This window comes from Perca fluviatilis, chromosome 5 (assembly GCF_010015445.1).
Source record: "Perca fluviatilis chromosome 5, GENO_Pfluv_1.0, whole genome shotgun sequence".
Lineage (NCBI taxonomy): Eukaryota > Metazoa > Chordata > Actinopteri > Perciformes > Percidae > Perca > Perca fluviatilis.
In genome coordinates, this window is record NC_053116.1 from 12,074,673 (window position 1) to 12,090,887 (window position 16,215).

The 16,215-nt window shown below is 42.0% G+C and overlaps 2 protein-coding genes across 2 annotated transcripts in view; both read left to right on the forward strand.

Moving 5' to 3' along the window:
- rap1aa (RAP1A, member of RAS oncogene family a) overlaps positions 1–8,170 on the forward strand; it is a 14,430-nt gene extending 6,260 nt beyond the window's left edge. Inside the window, exons 7-9 of the mRNA XM_039799949.1 lie at positions 2,182–2,325; positions 5,360–5,478; positions 7,437–8,170. Coding sequence (XP_039655883.1) covers positions 2,182–2,325; positions 5,360–5,449 — 234 coding nt within the window. The 3' untranslated portion in view covers positions 5,450–5,478; positions 7,437–8,170. The remainder of the gene's footprint in view (positions 1–2,181; positions 2,326–5,359; positions 5,479–7,436) is intronic.
- Positions 8,171–9,779: 1,609 nt separating this feature from the next.
- On the forward strand, positions 9,780–16,101 carry xkr5l (XK related 5-like). The gene is made up of 3 exons (XM_039799251.1): positions 9,780–10,344; positions 12,625–12,824; positions 13,044–16,101. The coding sequence occupies exons 1-3, from the start codon at positions 9,809–9,811 to the stop codon at positions 13,997–13,999; spliced, it is 1,692 nt and encodes a 563-aa protein (XP_039655185.1). The 5' UTR covers positions 9,780–9,808; the 3' UTR covers positions 14,000–16,101.
- Positions 16,102–16,215: the final 114 nt, after the last annotated feature.

Here is a 16,215-nt window from a genome sequence, read left to right on the forward strand (position 1 = left end):
CGATTTTTTCTTAAGTCTGTAGGATACGATTTGTATGCCGGGATGTCTCTGCAGCACCACAATACTTGATTCAGAATGGTTTGACACATATATTAAAGGTCCAATGTGTAGGAATTTCTCCCATCTAGCATTACATCATATATAGCAACCAACTCTCTCGCACCACGCAGTTCAAAGTACGTATTACAGCTACGGTAGCCTTCACACTTCAAAAAGCCGGTCTCTTGCTCTTTTCAATATCCCCTTTTCTTTTTGTGGGCGAAGAAGAAGACTCCTGTTCCTGAAATTTGGATTTTGAATACGTGTGGTCCTCCACGTTTCCTTCTTCAAACTCTCCACCGGGGCCTGGAAGCTACGATACCCGTTAGCAGCATTAGCAGCTCCTGTGAGTTTATCATATGACAGCGAAAACGCGAAAGGCGGAGCAGTATGTCCTGTATGTCCCTTACCGGCTAACGTATTTCAAGATGGCGCATGAATATGGAGTGTCTACTCCAGTGTGAATGCAAATGTAAAATTTCAAGCCGATAGGAATACTTGGAATTGATGGTGGAGGTAAATATTCATGAAAAAGGACAAGTTTGTGAACGGGCAACACATATTTTGATAATGAACAACTAAACACGTTACACACTGGACCTTTAACAAAAATTGCACCCCCCCTGCGATTGGATATTGCACTAGGCCTTTTGTGCGATTTTTGATAAAATTGCAATAAATTGTACCGCCCTAGTCTTTTCTCAGTCATACTTACTGATATCATCAAGTCATTGATTACGGGTTTTTTAACAGTAATTTTAAATATGGCAAAATGGTGGTATCGCATTAAAATACTGTTTTCATTGGCAGTGGATTTAAAAATAAATAAATAAAATGTATTATTTAAATGTAAAGAATAAAAATGAACCAGTTCATAAAGTTAATATCAGTTATATATTTTTCCATATGATTTTGCACAATGTCGCTGTCCTGTATAAACCATGTATCTCCATAATATAATTTTGATTCTTTAATTATAGATTAATATACAGATTTTTTTGTTTCGTTTTTTTAGTCGATACCGTATAAAATAAATACCCCATCAGAAAACCGTAAAAAAATAAATACCCATCAGTATTTCCTGATGATTCCATGATTTGCCAAAACTATTACATTTCCTGTAATGCAAGACAAGGAAAAGCAACAAAATCTCACATTTGAGAGGCTGGAACCATAAACTGTTTTGCATTTTAGCTCAAACAATTACTTTTAATGATTATTATATTAAAAATAGTTGCAGATAATTTTGCTGTCGATTGACTAATCAATTAATTGGATAAAACTATAAAATAAGTATTTTTTAAGCTTTGTGACGAGACATTCTTCAAATAACCCACCGGTTTATTTACGTTGGACCCACCGTCAGCCAGACGTGCTCATTGTGTATCTGGATGAGAGGGGGAAAAGAAACGACAACAAAAGAACACACACGCATCTATATAGTACATACTGTACCTATGAAAAAATTCATAAAGGAGACGTGTATGTATACATATATACTGGCCCTCACAATTGCATGAGAGAATTATGATGAAAGTATAAAATATGGATATGTGGAAAAACATAAATAATGTAAAAGCGATGATATACAACAACAACAACAAAATTTAAGTAAAGCAACACGTAATCTTTCACTTTATGTAAGTCAAAATCAACAAATTTGGAGAAACGTTATTTTTTTATTTTTTTTTATCTGACCGCAACAATCTGCTAGTAGATTCTACTGCATATATCAGTATTAAAAATTGCTCAGTGATAACCTTTTGTTGGCGTTTCTTTACTGTATATAATCTGCCTGTGTCAGCTCTCAGGCTCATCACTCCCTCATTAGAGTCAGCTCTGTGGGAGGGAGGGCAGAGCCAAGGGGGGGGGGCAGGAACTTTGTGACAGGGTGGAAATGTCAGAGCTGTTCTTAGATGCTATCTGTCCCTGTGCAGCACGCTGAGTGTGCTTTATTTATTCATGGCAAGGTGATTTATTGGTCTTGTGTTTAAAGGCTCACTCAACCTTTGTCTTGTGAATTTACTGTATCTAAGATCGTAGACCAAGTGAATCATTGATATTTGGCCATGTAAAAAATAAAAATGCGGTATGAATTTGAGATATTGCTTTGAAGCTTGAACATTTCTGTTGATCAATCAGGTTCCAATGATCCTGGTGGGAAACAAATGTGACCTGGAGGACGAGCGTGTGGTTGGCAAGGAGCAGGGGCAGAACCTGGCCCGTCAGTGGAGCAACTGTGCCTTTTTAGAGACTTCAGCTAAATCAAAGATCAATGTTAATGAGGTAAGTACTACTACTATTTAGGGTTGTTGGCTGGCCGACATCACGATGGAGAGCCACCATCGTGATGCCCCCCCCCCTGTCAAACACACTAATCCTAGTCGCGGGCGCTGGACGGGAAATTGACAAGTGCGTCGGTCTTAAACTAGCAAAGACAAGACATGGAGCTCCTTAAGTGGAAGTTACTTTTTCCCCCTTTACGTGCAACCTATTTGTGAAAAAGACCATTGCTTTGAGCAGACTGGATTGGCTGTAGTGATACATTCTCTCTCTCTCTCTCTCTCCCTGTCAGTCGTAGTTCGCTCTACCTTCTAGTAACGTTGGACACAGCGGTCTCAAGTGAGAGAGAAAAAAGCGTTAAAAGTGGAACGCTATCACACTTTCCTTTCTCCCCTCATTGGACTAAGTTTGCTGACACTACTGTCTGTGTGCGTGCATCAATACGTAAGTCTGAGGTCCTGTAGGTACGGGACGATGTTATGCAGGATTTATGAATGTACGTTAGCAACAGTAAGCTAATTCACGAGGGTGCTATTTTATGTTTGAGCTAATATTGCGCATCTGTTCATGTGCGCTGCAAGAGTTATGTTTCTGTTTATTGAATGCGTTATTCAGTGCAAACATAGTATGTAGTTTTAAAGCGCCCATATTATGCTCATTTTCAGGTTCATAACTGTATTTTAAGGTTGTACCAGAATAGGTTTACATGGTTTAATTTTCAAAAAACACCATATTTTAGTTGTACTGCGCAGCTCTCTCTCACTGCTGCAGATCCTCTTTTCACCTGGTTTCTGTTTTAACTACAGAGTGAGACCTCTTTTCATCTTCTTCTTCTGTACTATCTTTGATTGCACTCGCACATGCTCAGTAGCTCAGATGTAGAGCATGTCAGCTAGCTAACTCTAGTGACAGTAAAAGAAAGCCTGTTTCTCCAACTTTGGTCAGTTACAAGGCAGGATTAGCTGGGAGACTTCTAAATGAGGGCGCACATGTAGGTAGTTCTTTTGGAGATTATGGTGAACTTGTGTGTGTTGTAGCAGTGCTTTGCTATTGAGAACGACGTAGCATGCTAGCGTTAGCATGCTAATGCTAACGCTACGAGCTAACAGTTGTGGTTAGCCAGGTCATTTCAATCGGCTCGGACTGTGACGTCACAGTCCGAGCCGATTTTGACCAGCTCACCAGGAGACTGAAGGCAGGACACATTCAGAAACCGTATCTCACTCAAAACTGCATGGATGGATTTTTGAAGTTTGTATGTGTGTGGAAGCACCAGAGACACAAAAGAACACTCCAAATCCCAGAAAAAAGTGATTTTTTTTTTTTTTTTTCATAATATGGGCACTTTAAACTCCGTAATGATGGTACATTAGGTTATTACTATCGCTCTGTTGAAGGCAAACGTCCCACTGTACTGTCGTTACGCAGATCATGGACATCTGATTGATTTTACTGCACCGTACTTAAGTGAAAGTAGGTCAAGTTGTAAAACCTACCAGTAGGGCACCATTTACAGAGGGCATTTAAATGTATGTCTAATCGTTTCTATGTTAACTGTTGGCCCATAGTAGTAGAAAAAATATTAATGTAAAGAGATATGAGCTGCACTTTCCCAAAAGACAGCAGGTCACAATCAGACTGAAAAGCATCCCTTATCCCATGAAATTGAAAATACAAACATGCATCAATACCGTGTATTGTGTGTGCAGCTGCATGCACCGGACCATGACCCCAAGACCATGACCCCAAGACCATGGCGGTTCAGTACAATACCTGACCTGTTTCAGCCCTAACTATACTACATGTACTGTATGGTGTGTAGCCCGAATAGTTGGGCTATTAATATGATCTGAAAAATAACCTATGGGAAATGTCTGCCTACTAGGGCTGCAACCAACAATTATTTTCATTATGGGTTACCTGTTGGTTATTTTTGTGATTAATCGTTTGGTCCATAACATGTCAAAAAATTGTAAAAATGCTATATCACAATTTTCCAACGTCTTCAAATGTTTTTTTTTTTTGTCCAACCAACAGATCAAAACCTAAAGCTATTTAGTTTAGTAGTGTAAGACCCAAAATATTCAAATTTGAGAAGCTAGAAACAGAGAATTTCATATTTACACATATCTTATCTTTTGTTGTATATATTATTAATCAAATAATCGTTGCGGCTTTATGGCCTCTCATACAATCTGCTTTAACAGCGGCGAGTAAAACTCTCTCTCTTTCTCCCTGTCACGGCGATTCTAAATTATTTACCACCACGGAAAGCAAGCAGGCTACGGCAAATCCACATAGAAAGCGTTTTTGACGTCCATCACTCGCGCTTCTCGCAGAACAGATACTCTTCCATTTAATTAAATGTATCAATCCGACCCGCCTTCTTTTTATGCTTAGTCTATTTTTGTTGCTTTTAGTTACGCGTTAGCGGCATAGACTGTTTAAATCCCACAGATATCTCGCTGTATATGTGGTCTCAACATATTAACCATATCTACATAGATTGGTCAAGGCTCCCAGTTTGTCTGTAAAAGTCTGTTTCACTCCAGGCAGATTCCCCACACTCACTACGGTGGGTGGGGAAATACAATCACTGACTCAATAGATACAAACACTGTTGATTTCTTCCCATGGAGCAGACATGAAAACTATTTTGGTTCAGTAGATTTTTGCTGCAGCTTGGTGAAGGCAGGTCAGCCAGCCGCTGTCCACTCAGCTGCTGCTGACAGATGGGCAGAGACGTTTACAGAAGACGGGTTGGATGACAGAGCGCTTTAAAGCATTCCAACACTGATTTGGATGTTGATTGCTATGGCAACTATCAAAGCTTCAAAGCAGTGGGTCTGCCCTAGTGTTGATGAGAACGCATCTTTCCTAAGTGACTTTGTTATTAAGAGCTGCAAAGCCGTCCATATTTCCCATAATTTACCCTAATTAGCCATTTTATGAGAAAATGGCTTAAGTGACTTTTAAGATTAGTTCTGGAATTGCTGAAGTAAAAAGTGTGAGACTGTTGGGCTTTCTCTTTTTGTAGATTTTCTATGATCTGGTGAGACAGATCAACAGAAAAACACCGATGGAAAAGAAGAAGACAAAAAAGAAGTCGAGTTGCACATTGCTTTAAAATGCCCTCCCACAGCAGCTCCAGGCCAGGTGAGTGGGTGCAGAATCTAAATTTATTCCACACATTAGCAGGGATTGAGCTCTAGATTGTCACTGAACGTTTAGAGGTGTATTGCAGTAATCAGTAGAGCAATGTCATTAGTGTTGACGCCACGTTTGTATTGTGTTGCAGTAACAGGATAAACTCGGTAAATGGGGGGGTAAAGCATCACTGATGTCTCTGAAACAATGACTCATAAAGTCAATCTTTTTTTGGGTGGAAATAAATAAAACCCCTCTAGTCCAGTTATAGCACCCTCTGTTTTGATGTGTACTGATAAAAGGAAGATATATTTATAATATTTCATGTAAATGTGCCAAGTTGTAAGCCTTTCATGAATGTTGTGGCTCCACCTGCTGTTGAAGCCTTGTAATTGAACTTTAATACACCAGCGCTGTTGTCCTGAACTTTACGTTACCAGCCACTGTTTCCTAAAGCATGCCATGGTGTTTGTTATACGCGTTTCCCCAGGTTTGTGAATTTAAATCATTGGTTTACAGTCCTCTTTTCACTCTGATATTAAAATCAACCTCTGGATCCGTAGTCCTTGTGGGGATCATCAAGAGTTTCAGTCTTTTTAGTACAAAACTCCCCGTTACTTTGGATAATAACCACTTGATTGATTAGCACAGAACGAGGACTGGATTTTGTCCCCATCACATTGTAGGTGGGTTAAAAAGGGATATTTTAACGGCCAGTACAGGAGGGATGATTACAACAAGCGAAAACTGTTTCCATGATCATACAGGCACCTGACTATTGCTTTAAAGGAATACGCCACCGTTTGTTGAAATAGGGCTTATCACGGTCTACCCTGGCTGTAGATAGGTGGGCCAATGCATTTTTTTTCTCAGTGCAAGTAATTAGGTTGTTTTTTTGTCTTTTGTTGGCTCACTTTTACTCACAACATGCTAACCGGCAACATAGGATTCCATTCACTACGCTAAGCTAACTAGCGGTGGCGCTGACAGTGTTGCACCGGACTAAAACAATGCATGCACAAAAAATGCGTTGGCCCGCCTATCTACAGCTAGGGGAGACTGTGATAAGACCTATTTCAACAAGCGGTGGCGTATCCCTTTTAAGACAGAAACATTGTGAACCTATCCTTTTAAGCATATGATTTGTATGAAGGGGATGAAATGTACTGGTTGATGGATGGATGGATGGATTTAGTTAGTTGGTTAGTTAGTTTATTGATCCCCAAGGGGAAATTCAAGGTCCCAGTAGCTTAAAGACATCACACACAACATACACATACATCATAAAAGTAGTGGTTGTCCACTCATCCATCGTCCCATACCTTTTGTTCTATAGGTGGGTATTGACCTGAGAGAATGCAGTATGTTCAGTGAGCTTGTCCAAAATACTGTAGTGTGGCTAATTCTGACCACAGTGAAGCAGTTTGAAGTCTTGTTAATTGCTGTTTTATATTTCACAAAGTCTTTAAAGCAGGGGTCTCAAACTATGGGCCCGGGGTCCAGATCCAACCCACAAGACAGTTTCCTAAGGTCCCCCACACTTTTGAGTGTTTATTTTTTTATTTTTTTTTACATCTGGCACACAAATGATTTACCTGGAGCACAGCCCGATTCAAGAGAGGTGGACAAATGATTATTCATTCATGGAGATTTAGTGTGACGACTTCCTGTCTTATCTGCAAGGAGAAAGTCGCCGTTCTCTAAGGGTACAATGTCACAGGCATTACTTTACTAAACATACAGAGCAAGAGCAGTGTGACACGTTTAAGGAAGGAGAGAGGGAGTGATTGCTCAGTTTCAGAGTGAGAGTGGCACCCCTAGGGAAGAACATCTGCTCAGCGGCTTGCAGGTCACATGAGTTTGAGACCTCCGATCTAAACGTAGGCTCCTATTTCTCTGCAAACGGCTTGTGTCCTTTACAATGTTTAATATGCACTGATGTTTTTTGTTTTTTTTCTTGCTTGCAGAAACGTGTGTTGATTAACTGTTTCCCAGTGGATCGTGCCAGCATTCCAAGTCCTCTCCAGAGCGTTTTGAAAAAGGCCGACAGATACGTCACCACTCGCAAAATGGCAGGAGACGGCACATACTCTCAAGATACTCTTCTCTGCTTTTTAATAGCGAAGAAATCCACCTTCATTTTTATTGTCCACTTGATGACAACTCTGTTTTTGTTTTATTTGTTGTTGTTTTTCTTCTCCGAGGTGTCTTTCTTTTGGAAATATCAGTGTAAAAGAAGAGACCATGGGTTTAAATCCATATATGGGAACTAAAGTGTTTTATTAAAAGTAACTTCCATCTTTAGTATATTGTGACATGTTTGCAAAATGAAACCATATGAAATGTTGGCCTTCTCATACATTTCTGCACTAACAGTGTCAACAAAGATGCATCATTGTCCATAAGTAACTCGCTCCTACTTACAAGGATGTGTATTGATGACATAACATCTTTCCTAAGTGACTTTGTTTTTTATTGAGAGCTGCAAGCCTTCCATATTTCCCATAATATATTCTACTTCCATTTTTGCATAATAAAGCTAAGGAAATTAGTATTTTATAGACTGATGGGGGTGGGGGGGGGAATGGTTTGTTCGGATTTGTGTCTTGAGGCTGAAAATATATTGTACTAAACCAACTCTAATATTGCTGTCACAGATGATTTTCCAGCTTTTATGAATGATTAAATTTTAGTACATTTTCATTATTTTCTCGTATTTCTTTTTTGTGTGTTTCCCATTTTTTATCATTGTTTGATAATAATGAAACATAATTTTTTGATATTTGCAATTTGTAGTTGCTCAAAGTATGTGGGCTAAAGTATGAACAAACACTTTTTTTTTTTTATAGTTTTACAAATCCTGTTTTCTCCACAGTACACAACAGCTGAAGTTGGTAAAGTACTGTTCAGGAGACAGTAGTGAGAATCAATACCTCCAAGAGAGCCTTTACAAGTGTACCTAGTGTTTCCTGTTGGCAGAAATGACAGCCTAAGCCCAAGCCACCAGAGGTTTAGCTGAGAAGTTGAGTCAGCTGACCTGCAGCAGGGAAGAAAGGAAGGAAAGAGGAACCCTCAGAGCTGGAGGCAGCAAAAGCAGAATAGAAACTGATGAGATGGTGGACTCGAGGCAAGTGAAGGAAGATGAGACTCACTTCGCTGATTCACCTCAGAATGATGGTGAGACATAAAGGCCTCGTTACGCGGTCATAATGCTTAACTGTAAATGTAACCTCGTGATTACATGACTGGAAGTATAACGAGTAAGGTTTTACACCAGAGCACTCTGGTGAAAATAAGACCTCTATAGATGTGTTCTTAATGCATTTTGTGCCTTTTGAACTTAGCAGTGATGGAAAGTAAGTACATTTACTAAAGTACAATTTTTGAGGTATAGCCATCCACTAGTGCCAAAGAGATTTCCCCTCTAAACTTCTCAGATGGTTTTATTTAAATCAGGTTTTAAGGCCCAAAGAGGTTAATTTGTCCAATATTTCATAAAAAGCAAAGATTAGAAAAATCAAAAACATTTATACAAATTTGGAGAACCCCAGTAACCATTCACTAGATCTAAGATCCACTGTATCTTGTGACCCTTTTGAGGGGCCCTGATCCCTATGTTGGGAACTTGATTATGAAAAAAAACTAGCTCCACCTCGACCAGCTACAACAGCAAAATGCTACACACTCAAACTGATTCAGCAATATCACCATTTACTAATGTAATATATCAGTTACAGAGGCCATTCATTTTGCAGAATGAGTAGCCTACTTTTAATTTTGCTGATAATACTTCCATACTTTTACTTAAGTGGGATTGTGAATGTAGGACCTTTCCTTGTATTTATATATATATATATATATATATATATATATATATATATATATATATATATATATATATGGTATATTTGCTTTAGTAAAATGATCTGAGTAGGCCTACTTGTTCCACTACTGACTACAAGCGAGATGATATCTGATTCTGAATTAAAGGGACCCATGTCAGCATGCTGTATAAGAGATGCTCGTGCTACCTGTGCGGGAACATGAACGGTAATGACCTCAGGTACCAGCTGCAGAGGAGTCTTCTCTCTAACAGCATCAGACCTGCAGCTGTCATATCGTCGCAATTTAAGTCCTATTTCTTATTATCCCCGCTGATTGATAAGCGGCGGTGCCTCCCCATCTCTCTCTCACCTACCCTGGCCCTCCTCCCTGCCTCCTTTCCCCTCCCTCTCTCCCACACGCATGCATACAGACCGACAGGCTACGCGACCCCCCTCCCCACCCCCCCCTTCCATCATTTTCCCATCTCTTACTCACTCTCTTCCCTACAACAAACATGGCCGCGAAATCTGATGGTGCACCCGTCTCTCTACGAAACGAAATCCCACCCGAGTGTCCCTCCAGGTCGGACCCGCGGCCTCCCCAGCACCGTCTTGCCGAGCAGCGCTACTCCCTGCCGGACTGCTGTTGGACGCTGTGCGCCCTTTTGGTGTTCTTCTCGGACGGGGCCTCAGACCTGTGGCTGGCCGCTGACTACTACCTAAGGAGGGACTACTGGTGCTTTGCACTGACTCTGGTCTTTGTGATAGTCCCGTCCGTGGTCGTGCAAGTGCTGAGCTTCCGATGGTTCGCCTACGATTTCTCGGAAACCGTCGAGAGCGGCACGGCTGCGGCCGCCGTGGTAGCAGCGTCGGGAGCGGAGGAGAGCGACTTCAGCACCAAGGACAGCGGCGAGCGGGGCGCTGGCCGCTCTGCCGCGGCCGGGGTGCTGCCAGGGCCGGGCACCGGGGGAGGAGCCCAGGGCTGCTGTAGAGCCTTCATGTGGTTCTTCCAGGCCATCATTCACATCTTTCAGCTGGCACAGGTCTGGAGGTAAGTCTGGGCTTACTGAGATCTGAGAGGAGGGGAACTACACATTCTGCCTTTGTACGCGTGTATATATCTCTGTGTGTGTGTGTGTGTGTGTGTGTGTGTGTGTGTGTGTGTGTGTGTGTGTGTGTGTGTGTGTTGTGTGTGTATTCATTCTCCAAAGCCAAGCATCACTCCCTGTAGAGGTAAACGATTATGAAATAATGATAATGTTACCAAAATGCCAGAATGTCTATTTTTATTGTTTGATGTTGCTGCTCAGCTTAGAAGGGGAGAATTAGACTCCACCCAACCCACCCCCCAACCCCCTGACACGCTTTTAGGTCAATCATCTCCCAGGAAAATCACCAACTCATCCACACCAATCGCCTTATATAGAAAAATAAAAATCCCTTTGTCTTCAGGGGTTTGGGCAAGAAGGAGCCTGACTGCTGAAGAAAATTGTCATGAGAGTTGCTTCCTATTTGCAATGATGTGTTTACCCACCTCCCTTTTCACTGTTTAGTGTATTTTTGAGGCTCCTGCTCTTATGTTGGCAAAATCCATATTCTCAAATCTCCCAGCAGTTTTTAGATTCAGTCTGTTGCTCTCAGCTGAGCCCAAACATGTTTAATTACCAGACGCGCTCTGAGACTAAAAACAAATCAAGGTACACTTTACTCTCACATGGGTGGTAGTAGGTCTGTAGGTCAGCTACTCAGTCAGTGATGGTGATAGTAAGCTTAGAGTGCCCTGAGAGGTTTTGACAGGCTTGAACCACTGCCAGCCTGGAGGAGGTTTCCAGCTGAACTGTGGTGGGAGTAGGGCTCACCAAAACGCGATGATATTCAAAGACAAGTTGTATTTTATACACATACAGGGACTTTATAGAAGGACAAATTGTGTGTAATGATGAAATCAGATGCAAATCAATTGTTTGATTTATCTATAGGCCTTCATAAAATCTCCCTGTCTGTGTCTTTCTTTGTGGTCTCTCTCTTCCTGCCTCTTTAGACAGCCCAATGGGTAATATATATTGATTCCTTATTTCCTCCTGGAGACTTAGACGTGTGTGTGTGTGTGTGTGTGTGTGTGTGTGTGTGTGTGTGTGTGTGTGTGTGTGTGTGTGTGAGAGAGAGAGAGAGAGATAGAGAGAGAGAGAGTGTGTCCATGAGCACATTAAAACATTGTGGCAGCCCAGAATTACCAGTAATGCAATTAAAGCTGCAGTGTGTGCTCCATTCATTGCCACTGCTCTCAGATCAGTATGTCTGAACATTAAGAGGATTACCGCTGTGTGTTTTACCCTCAGCTGTTAACTCAGGAATGATCCGTCACTGATACACTGTTAGTCAGGTGATCCGGGATCATTTTGGGCCGGCTACCAGAATTAAATGTCAGCGCATAAGAGATGGGATATGGGGTTGTGTTACAGGCAGAGTGTGTGCGATGAAACTCTGTCTTTGTGTGTGTGTGTGTCCTCCTGAGTCTTTGACCCTCATTACTGCACATATGCTCTATTTTCTCAGTGTGTTACATCCCAAGGCACACTTTGTGTAGAAGGAAGCAGCACAAAAAAGGGTTACACAAACTCCCTTGTGGTTCACTGGGCTTGTTGACATAGGGCTCCTCGGACCCTTCTCCCTGAGGCTATTACTGACACATTTATAGGTTCAGTCCTCCGTGGAAACCACCACTCATTTTCAAACAGTCAGGTCAGGTGGCTGTGTGTAATGATAAAGGTAATGGTTTACACACTGTGTATTTGCATGGTACAAATAAATGTCTCGTGTCAAGTACACATTTATGCAGTATGTGAACCTGCGTGTCTACAAAATGATGTATGTTTGTTATACAAGGTCATTATAAAACAAGCTAAGATTGGGGTGGGACTACATGTCAGCAAATCTGAGGAGTTCCACAAGGAATTTATAGCTAGCTTCCCCCACAGATCAGAGCATTTATTTGAATTTCCCTTTCTCAGTTTTGGCTTTCTCTGCAGCCCTCTGATTTTATTTGAAGAGAGATTGCAGACAAGCTTTTCAAACCCTCCGATGCCTGTACTAAAATTAAAACCACAGAGCTGCTTCGTTCAGTTTCAGTCTAGTCGAAATCCCAGATGAGCAAGCAACCATCTTTTTGGCAAGAACTACTGACAACTCCCAGAGTTTTGAAAAATTAGTTATGACTTCTGGGAGTCTGTGTTTGATGTCCAAAAGTTTTTAAAGCACAGTATTTAGACCAGAAATTCTGTCTTAATGCACTGACGAATGTGTCTGAATTGTGTCTGCCTCTGATACACAGGTATGTCCACGCCCTGTATTTGGGCGTGATGAGCCGCTGGCACAGAGACCCTGAGCGCCGTCACTACTACTGGTGCATGATGTTTGCGAGCGCTGATATCAGCATGCTGCGTCTGCTCGAGTCCTTCCTGAAGAGCGCCCCTCAGCTGGTACTGCAGCTCAGCATTATGATCCAGGCCAGTCAGGTGCTGCCCCTTCAGGGTGAGTTTCCAAAAATGACCAATTGTCACATCAGTCAATCACACATCTGCAGCCCACGCTGTGCATGATGAGTCACTAGTGCTCGCCTCAATCAGGCCCCCTACAGAGCAGAAAAATGTATATACCCGCTGTGCTAAATGGTAAGACAGCTACCCCCGAGCCATTTCCACCCTGTCTAACTTCTCTTGCTCAATCCCTCTCTTCCCTCTGTCTCTTCAGGGCTTTCAGCTTCTGCCTCACTAATATCCCTCGCCTGGATGGTCGCATCCTATCAGAAAGTCCTGAGGGACTCCCGAGACGATAAGCTACCTATGACCTACAAGGCCGTCATAGTTCAGATTCTGTGGCACCTGTTCACCATCGGCGCCCGCACCCTGGCCTTTGCCCTGTTTGCATCCGTGTTTCAGCTTTACTTTGGCATCTTCATCGTGGCCCACTGGTGCATCATGACGTTTTGGATCATTCAAGGCGAAACGGACTTCTGCATGTCCAAATGGGAGGAGATCATCTATAACATGATGGTGGGCATTGTGTATGTTTTCTGCTGGTTCAGTGTGAGAGAGGGGCGCACTCGCTGCAGGATGCTCATCTACAGCCTGACTGTGCTCATTGAGAACGTGGCGCTCACCACTGTCTGGTATTTGTACCGCGGCCCTCGTACCTCAGACTTCTACGCCGTCATCATGGTGTGCGTGGTGGCCAGCAGCTACGCTCTGGGCACCTTCTTCATGTTTGTGTATTACTGTCTGCTGCACCCTGATGGCCCAGTCTCAGGGTGGGGTTATATTGTGGAGAAGGAGGTGCCTGTGGAGTTGCTGGCCTCCCCAGCTACCAGCCTCCCCCCTGACGTGGTGAGCAGCCCCCCCAGGACCCTTCAGAGAACTAAAGGGTCAGAAAGAGAGCAGGGGTCTGGGGTAGATGGAGACGTGTTTCAGGTACGACCACCTCGGGGAGCTCAGGCCCCAGTGCCCAACCTCACACCCAGGACAGAGGGGCCTGTCATCCGAATAGACCTGCCCAGGAAGAAGTACCCCGCCTGGGATGCCCACTTCATTGACCGCCGGCTACGTAAAACCATCCTGGTGCTCGAAAGCGGCGCCCCAGTCACGCCAAGGATTCAGTACCGCTGTCTGGGCACACCCAAAGAAGTGATGGAGTACGAGACCACCGTGTGATGTGCTGAAAGCGCTGTGACTCAGCTCGCTGCCGCGTGGACACCCTGCCTTAAATAAAATGGCAGGTAGATGACTCTCACTGAGCAGTCTGTTTCAGCTCCACGCCTACTTTATTGCTCTCTGTACTGTCAGGCAGTAGAGACAAACAGGCAAGGAAGGGGAGGAGTGTGGTGTCTTTATTTTTTACAAAGGCAAAGTGCTGTGATGTTGTCTCATATTTTGGTTTCTGTATCATTTCTCAGGTCAGGGTGTGGTACAGGAAGAGGTCGACGTTAGCAGCAAAGCCCGCTGTCCAGTGAAGTTAGAGAGAGCACAGGTAGGCAGAGAAGTGGAGCTAGTTACCAATCAGAGGCAGAAAGTCCTCCTCAGTGAAGGTGCTTCAGCACATCCTCTCAAGGCGATCAATCGACAACAGGGACGAGCCTTCAACGTGCATGATTATTTATGGCAGCTAGAAGTGAAACATCACCGAACAAGATGTAGAAGAGTGGCATTTAAATATGGTGAACTCACGCACTGTAATTTTAAACACAATCTACAATAAATACAACACAGGCACTGATGATCATAATCATCCTTTTTCCATAGCTACTCACTCATGTTGAAGGAGTTTCTCTCTCTAAAAAATGCTGCTTCATGTCTGAAGGGCAGTTCAAAAGCAACATTTGAGTTGAATGTAAAAACAGTTGAAAATGTGATTATTTGTGAAAAGGCTTCGAGCATTAGTGGGATTTACAACATTCCTGTGGTATATCTGTTGTTTTTTTAGGTAAGCTAGAACAAAAAAAGAGATTTGTGTGTGTTTACAAGCAATCTGTTGTTTTGGGGGACATGCCATCACTATTACTCTAATAAGATGCACCTTCATTCAGAATGTGTATGTACTGAACAAAAGCTACATTATGATTTACATTTACAGGATGTATTCTACTGATCGGACTCTCAACAGTTGTATTTTCATACTGCATCCATCTTACACAGCAAAGGAAACAGGACATTAATTTCCATGTAAATTAAACTGTATAATGAAGAGGAAGTTACAGAGGGAAAGCACTGTCTGTAACTGTACAGTATCCATACTTTGTTGTCTGAATAATGTAGGAAAAAGAATAGCTGCAGACTCCAGACTTGGAATAGCTTTGATATTATTGGTGGTATAGGCATGGGGTACTTGTGGTAACACTTTAATTTTACAGGTTAGTTCTTTCCTTATAATTTCCTCAAAACTTTACTTGAAAGAAATATTTAATTTGGTACGAATTTATTTTAAATTCTTGATTTCCATAGGAATTTCCTTGAAAGCACTGCTCTATTTAAACCCAAAATATTTTAATCATCATCCACTAAACATTATAAACTTTATTCTTCATATATTATGAATTGCAAACTCACAAAATTACACATTTTTGACCTGCAGTACACTGACTGTTTAGAATTTAGTTGGAATTGATTATTTGGTATTTATTAAACTATTATTAGTGCTAAATTACATTTTTTAGGAACCTTCCAGGAAATTATTAAGAATATATGGACCTGTAAAATAAAGTTACTATACATTCTTTTATCAGGGTTGTTTTTCTATTGAGTAGTCACAAGGGAAATGTCTGAACCGCGTGTGTTTGCGCGTATGTGTGTGTGAGCTCACATACCAGCATGTGTATGGGTGTATGTGGGGGGAGGGGAGTCCTGCCATGTGCATTTAAATTAATTTGAAATTGTGTCACTGAGATATGACAGTTTTGTTGTAAACACTGTCCAGTCAGCTCAGTTTCCCCAGATGACACTGAAATACATAAAAAGCCCACAGAACACCTTTACCACCCCTGTTGCAAAAGCCAGAAAGGCTTCAATTATGGTGCTAACTGTTTGAGTCCATCACGTAACAACAACACGGTGTACCATAAAATGTTGCTTGTTGTGGCAGGAGTTGGGCGGGCTGTACCTCAAAACACAGACACAAAGCTAGAATCAAAAAGCCTTAAACTGGTCATTCCAGACTGTTGCTGTTCAGAGCAAGATTTGAAGAAAAAAAAAGATTAACAAGAAGGTGAAGACAATTTCATTATGTTGTTGTTAAAATAAAAAGCAATGTGTTTACCTGACTTTTGGTGTTAGTGCCTTTTTACACAGAATCAAGACAAACACAGTAGACAGACAGACAGACAGACAGACAGACAGACAGACAGATAGATATATAGATAGATAGATAGATAGAT